This window comes from Sebastes fasciatus, unplaced genomic scaffold, assembly GCF_043250625.1.
Source record: "Sebastes fasciatus isolate fSebFas1 unplaced genomic scaffold, fSebFas1.pri Scaffold_46, whole genome shotgun sequence".
Lineage (NCBI taxonomy): Eukaryota > Metazoa > Chordata > Actinopteri > Perciformes > Sebastidae > Sebastes > Sebastes fasciatus.
Genome location: NW_027428234.1, coordinates 5,080 through 12,500, shown reverse-complemented (window position 1 = coordinate 12,500; position 7,421 = coordinate 5,080). Strand labels below are relative to the sequence as shown.

The 7,421-nt window shown below is 44.7% G+C and overlaps 1 protein-coding gene across 1 annotated transcript in view; it reads left to right on the top strand.

The window, feature by feature from the left end:
- LOC141763805 (adenylate kinase 8-like) overlaps window positions 1-6,999 on the top strand; it is a 7,974-nt gene extending 975 nt beyond the window's left edge. The window contains exons 2-5 of the mRNA XM_074628541.1: window positions 39-165; window positions 290-374; window positions 6,645-6,694; window positions 6,814-6,999. Coding sequence (XP_074484642.1) covers window positions 82-165; window positions 290-374; window positions 6,645-6,694; window positions 6,814-6,984 — 390 coding nt within the window. The 5' untranslated portion in view covers window positions 39-81 and the 3' untranslated portion in view covers window positions 6,985-6,999. The remainder of the gene's footprint in view (window positions 1-38; window positions 166-289; window positions 375-6,644; window positions 6,695-6,813) is intronic.
- Window positions 7,000-7,421: the final 422 nt, after the last annotated feature.

The following is a 7,421-nucleotide window of genomic DNA, read 5'->3' as shown; positions in this document are numbered from 1 at the left end:
TGACGTCTGAATCTGTGTGATGTGTTCAGGTTCTTCAGGTTCTTCAGGTTCTTCAGGAAGAAGCAGCGTCAGAGTGTCCTGATGGACGAGACGATGAAACCTCTGAGGGTTCCTCCTCAGGTGTCCCTCTACGGGGACAAACACAACGTCTCACACCTGGTGCAGGTACGAACGGACCGGTTCAACCATCTGGTGGACCACGCTGAGTCCGGTTCAGGTGGACCACGCTGAGTCCGGTTCAGGTGGACCACGCTGAGTCCGGTTCAGGTTCTGGTTCTGTGTGTTTCAGGGTCTGATGTCCAGTCTGGTGATCCATCAGCCTGAAGATCCGATCGACTTCCTGATCAGAGACCTTCGGAGGAACCGAGAGGACGGTGAGATCACTGATCAATAACTATCAGAAAGTTAGTTATTATTATAGAAAGTTATTGATCAGTCTCATAGTGATCTAGTAGTGAATATAAACTGGAAAAACAAAGTTAGTAAACTTGTGTTTGGTGGATTATTTCTCTGTTGTATCAATGCTAATGGTCATTGTATTCTACATGGTTGGAAAGCCTGTTTATTTACCTTCACAATGATGTCACACTTGTAAGGATCATGTATTTGTGGGATGAGCAGCACAGCTGATGATGTGGGGAGCCCCCAAGAACAATGTTCCAAAATGCTCCGTCGATGGTAAACAGTGTATTCTCCTGTTGGTGTTGACTCTTGTTGTGAGTTGTTTGGTGGATGATTGAACTCTCTATCAGTAACAAGGAACAAACAAGACATATTGATTGATTGAATCCACCGTCAGGAGCCTCAGTAGAGGTGGAAGATCCATACGCAGCCACAACAGCCTGGCACCTCCTCCTCATGCTGGTCACCAACCTGGTCACATGTTGCTGTGGGATGGCGTTCCATTCCTCAACCAGGATTGGTTGCAGGTCAGCCAACAAGGTTGTGTTGGTCACTCTAACACGTACAGCACGCCCAAGCTGATCCTACAAGTGTTGAATTGGGTTGAGGTGTGGACTCTTGGCAGGCCGTTCCATTCTCTCTCCTCCCACATTGTGGAGGTAGTCTGTGATAACCCTGGCTCTGTGGGGGGGGGGGCGTTGTTTCTTGGAGGATGAAGTTAGGTCCCAGATTGTGGAGATATGGGATCACCACTGGCTGCAGAATCTCATCCCGATATCTCACTGCATTGAGATGGCCTTCAATGATGACAAGCCTTGTTTTACCAGTGAGGGAGATGCCCCCCCCCCACACCATGACACTGCCCCCACCAAAAGCTGTTACTCCATCGGTGCAACAATCAGCATAGCGTTCTCCACGTCGTCTCCATACTTTGACCTGCCGTCCAACTTTGGCAGACAGAACCTGGACTCATCACTGAACATGACATTCCCCCACATGTTCAGGTTCCATTGTCTGTGTTGGAGACACCAGCGCCAACGGGCCTGACGGTGAAGGGCAGTCATTGCAGGCTTCCTGGTAGCCTTATGAGAATACACTGTTTACCATTGGCAGAGCATTTTGGAACATTGTTCTTGGGCGCTACCCACATAATCAGCTGTGCTGCTCATCCCACAAATGCAGGATCCTTACAAGTGTGACATCATTGTGAAGGTAAATAAACAGGCTTTCCAACCATGTAAAATACAATGACCATTAGCATTGATACAACAGAGAAATAATCCACCAAACACAAGTTTAACTACTTTGTTTTACCAGTATATATATATGTATATATACACTGTATTTATACATATATATATATCTATATCTATATATCTATATCTATATCTACATATATATATCTATATATATATATATAGATATATATACACATATATATATCTATATATATCTATATATCTAGATATATAGATATATTTATATACATATACAGTGGAGGAAATAAGTATTTGATCCCTTGCCGATTTTGTAAGTTTGCCCACTGACGAAGAAAAGAACGGTCTATAATTTTAATGGTAGGTTTATTTTAACAGTGAGAGACAGAATATTAAAAAAAATCCAGAAAATCACATCATATAAAAGTTATAAATTGATTTGTATTTTATTGTGGGAAATAAGTATTTGATCCCCTAGCAACCAGCAAGAATTCTGGCCCCCACAGACCGGTTAGATTAGTCCTCTCGCTTTAAGAACGTACTCCGAATCTCAACTCATTACCTGTATAAAAGACACCTGCCTCAACTCATTACCTGTATAAAAGACACCTGCCTCAACTCATTACCTGTATAAAAGACACCTGCCTCAACTCATTACCTGTATAAAAGACACCTGCCTCAACTCATTACCTGTATAAAAGACAACTGCCTCAACTCATTACCTGTATAAAAGACACCTGTCCACAATCACATCAGAATCAGAATCAGAATCGGAAAGGTGTTTATTGCCAGGTGTAAGGGGTATACACGAGGAATTTTCTTTGGCTTTTTGGTGCGAGACAAACAGTATAATAACAAAGAATAGATAAAACGTTAGAATAAAATAAGAATAAAAATGTACAATTTACAAAATAAGCTATAAAAATAAACATGGTATAAACAGATAGTGCAAATGTTGTCGGTGTGCAAACAAAACAATCAGTTATCAGAGGGAGAGAGAGAGAGAGAGGGAGAGAGAGGGATACTGTAGGGGGTGGTATTGAGAGTGTATGAGAGAGAGGGAGAGAGAGGGAGAGAGAGGGAGAGAGAGGGATACTGTAGGGGGTGGTATTGAGCGGGGCTGAGTTCCTCCTGAAGTCCACTGCCATCTCCACTGTCTTCAGAGCGTTCAGCTCCATGTGGTTCTGGCTGCACCAGGATGCCAGATGGTCAACCTCCCATCTGTTGGCAGACTCGTCACCCTCGGAGATGAGGCCGATGAGGGTGGTGTCGTCTGCAAACTTAAGGAGCCTGACAGATTGGTGTCTGGAGGTGCAGCCGTTGGTGTACAGGGAGAAGAGCAGTGGGGAGAGAACGCAGCCTTGGGGGGCACCGGTGCTGATGGTCTGGGTGTCGGAGACTTGCTTCCCCAGCCTTACGTGCTGACTCCTGTCTGTTAGAAAGTCTGTGATCCACCTGCAGGTGGAGTCAGGCACGCTCAGCAGGGAAAGCTTGTCCTGTAGCAGAGCTGGGCTGATGGTGTTGAATGCAGAGCTGAAGTCCACAAACAGGATCCTGGCATAGGAGCCAGGGGAGTCCAGGTGCTGGAGAATGTAGTGGAGGGCTACATTTACTGCGTCGTCTACAGACCTGTTGGCTCTGTAGGCAAACTGCAGTGGGTCCAGCAGGGGGTTGGTGATAGTCTTTAGGTGGTGGAGCACAAGGCGTTCAAAGGTCTTCATTATAACGGAGGTCAGGGCGACGGGTCTGTAGTCCTGAAGACCTGTGATCCTTGGCTTCTTGGGGACCGGGATGATGGTGGAGGCTTTGAAGCAGGCCGGCACCCTGCAGATTTCCAGTGATGTGTTGAAAATCCCTGTAAACACTGGTGACAACTGGTCTGCACAGTGTTTCAGGGTTGCAGGTGAGACAGCGTCTGGGCCGGCTGCCTTGCGGGGGTTTTGTCCTTTGAAGAGCCTGTTGACTTCCCCCTCTTTGATGGACAGGTGTGAAGGGGGGGAGGGGTGTGCACCGGCTGGGTGCTTGTGGAGAAAGCTGGGGGGTGCTGGTGTTAACAGTGTTAACTGCTGGTGGCTGATGGCTGGGGGGAGAGGAGATGTAGTCAGGACTGGCACTTTGTCTGTCGAATCTGCAGTAGAACTCATTCAGCTCATTTGCCAGTCGGAGGTCATTCGTGGAGTGGGACGGTTTGGGCTTGTAGTTTGTGATCTGTCTCAGCCCTTTCCAGACTGAGGCTGAGTCGTTGGCTGAGAACTGCTCCTGTAGTTTCTCTGAATACTGCCGTTTGGCCTCCCTCACCGCCTTGCCAAACGCGTATTTAGCCTCTTTAAAGCCCTCCCTGTCACCACTCCTAAATGACTCTTCCTTAACAAAACGAAGCTGTTTGAGTTTGGCTGTGAACCAGGGCTTCTCGTTGTTGTAGTGAACCCTGGTGCGTGTCGGTATACAGCTGTCCTCACAGAAGCTGATATACGACGTCACAGCCTCTGCATACTCGTCCAGACTGTCAGTGGCGGTCCTAAACATTTCCCAGTCCGTGCAGTCCAGGCACTCACGCAGATCCTCCACCGCCTCGCTGCTCCACTTCTTGGTCGTCCTCACAACCGGTCTAGCCAGTTTGACCCTCTGCCTGTAAGAGGGGATGAGGTGGACCAAGACGTGGTCGGAGTTTCCCAGCGCAGCGCGGGGAACGGCGTGATATGCGTCTCTGATGTTGCAGTAGCACTTGTCCAGCGTGTTCTCCTCTCTGGTCGGACATTTAACAAACTGTTTGTATTTTGGGAGTTCCTGTGATAAGTTCCCTTGTTAAAGTCCCCAAGAACGATAACAAGAGAGTCCGGGTTTTTCCTCTCCACCTCCCGTATCTGGTCGGCAAGCAGCCGCTGCGCGAGCTCCACGTGAGCCTGAGGCGGGATGTAAACACCGACCAGAAGGAAGGAGGAGAATTCACGGGGGGAATAAAATGGTTTGCAATTGATAAAAAAGGATTCCAGATCCGGAGAACATGTCCGCAGAAGCACTGTCACGTCCTTGCACCAGCCGTCGTTAACATAGAAACATATTCCCCCTCCTTTTGACTTGTGTGATTCATACCAACCTCTCCACCATGGGCAAGACCAAAGGGCTGTCTAAGGACGTCAGGGACAAGATTGTAGACCTGCACAAGACTGGAATGGGCTACAAGACCATCAGCAAGTAGCTTGGTGAGAAGGAGACCACTGTTGGTGCCATTATTCGGAAATGGAAGAAACACAAAATGACCATCAATCGCCCTCTGTCTGGGGCTCCACGCAAGATCTCGTCTTGTGGGGTAACGATGATCATGAGAAAGGTGAGGGATCAGCCCAGAACTACACGGGAGGAACTTCTTAATGATCTCAAGACAGCTAGGACCACAATCACCAAGAAAACCATTGGTAACACACTACGCCATAATGGATTAAAATCCTGCAGCGCCCGCAACGTCCCCCTGCTCAAGAAGGAACATGTACAGGCCCGTCTGTTTGCCAATGAACACCTGAATGATTCAGAGAAGGCTTGGGAGAAGGTGATCAGTTGAGACCAAAATCAAGCTCTCTGGCATCAACTCAACTCGCCGTGTTTGGAGGAAGAGAAATGCTGACTATAACCCCAAGAACACCATCCCCACCGTCAAGCATGGAGGTGGAAACATTATGCTTTGGGGGTGTTTCTCTGCTACGGGGACAGGACGACTTCACCGCATCGAAGGGAGGATGGACGGGGCCATGTACCGGGAAATGTTGGGCGACAACCTCCCTAACCCTATATCTATATCTATATCTATATCTGTATCTGTATATAGATATAGATATAGATATATCTATATCTATATCTATATCTGTATATAGATATAGATATATCTATATCTATATCTATATCTGTATATAGATATAGATACAGATATATCTATATCTGGATATAGATATATATCTATATCTATACAGATATAGATATATATCTATATCTGTATAGATATAGATATATATCTATATCCAGATATAGATATATCTGTATCTATATCTATATCTATATCTGTATATAGATATAGATATAGATATATCTATATCTATATCTATATCTATATCTGTATATAGATATAGATACAGATATATCTATATCTGGATATAGATATATATCTATATCTATACAGATATAGATATATCTATATCTGTATAGATATATCTATATCTATATACAGATATATCTATATCTCTATAGATATAGATATATATCTATAGAGATATAGATACATATATATATATATATCTCTATATATACACAGTGTATATATGTGTATATATCTTTAGTGTAAGCAGCAGCAGGTTGATCAGCCAGCAGGTGGAGCTGTGACTCTTCTGTTCACTTCACCTGCTTTCATTTCATCACTCTCAGGATTTATTGAAAGACGTTTTCATCATATAATAATAATAATAATAATAATATAATAATAATAATAATAATATTAATAATAATAATAATAATAATAATGATAATAATATTGTTATTATTAATAATGATATAATAATAATAATTATAACAATATTATTATTAATAATAACAATAATATTATTAATAATAATAATAATAATAATGACCCCTTCATGGACCCCAGTAAAAATAAACTCAGTTATATAAAAACTGATTTGTGTTTATTGTTTATTTATTTTGCACAATTTTAGACGACCCATCATAACAGAACCATAACTGAATAACAGACGGAGCAGGACGCATCCACCTAGATGTCCACAGGATGTTAATGATGTCCACCTAGATGTCCACAGGATGTTAATGATGTCCACCTAGATGTCCACAGGATGTTAATGATGTTGCTGTCGAGTTGGTTGGACTCTTCTTTGTTGGTGTTTTTGGTCTCGGCAGGATTCCTGAGAATATTGTTGATAAAGTTCAGAGAGACTGAGTCTGATGACACCTTCAAATCCAATCTACATTCATATCAATATTAGAATGTCTCTCTGTCTCTGTCTCTGTCTCTGTCTCTTTCAGTCCCCAGGGTGCTGCTGCTCGGTCCTCCTGCCGTCGGGAAACACACCCTGGTGAGTTATTACGATCTCTTATTATTATCACTTATTATTATTATTAGGATCACAGTCAGTCCGTAATAAAGTCCTAGTCACCTGTTCTTCTTCTGTGGTGGTTTGTCGTGGTCCTCCAGGCCCGGAGGCTGAGTGCTGAGCTGAGAGCCGTCCATGTGACCAGAGACAGTCTGCTGGACCAATCAGAGCGTCTTCAGGAGCTTCCTGTTGAGCTGCTGGTCCGACTGGTTCATCAGAGACTGACTGAGACTGACTGCTTCAACAGGGTGAGTCTGACCTCTGACCTCTGACCTCTGACCTCCCAGTCAAACGTTACACCAGCATCAATATCCCACAATGCAACAGTGACAGGACAGCTAGGTGACACATGCAGAACCAGACCAGAGGGCGTCTCTCTGCTGTTAAAGACCAGGACGTGTCCCTGATGTCTCCATTGTTATAAACCTGTGAAACTCAGACCTTCAGATGTGTCTGTCTCCGTCTCTGAGTGTCTCCGTCTCTGATCTGCTGCTGTGATGATAATAATTAGCGCTCTGGTCGCCGCCGTGTCGTACTACGATTCCCAGCAGGCCGAGCAGCGTGTTAGCGTGTCTCCCCAGAGATCAGCTGATCAAAGGGACTCGCTGCTGTCACATCACGCGTGTTATTGTCTCTGGAGCTCGTCCTCTCTGCTGCTCCTCATTAGCATCACGTCCTGTTTCCTGTCAGCGTTCATCAGGACGGCGAG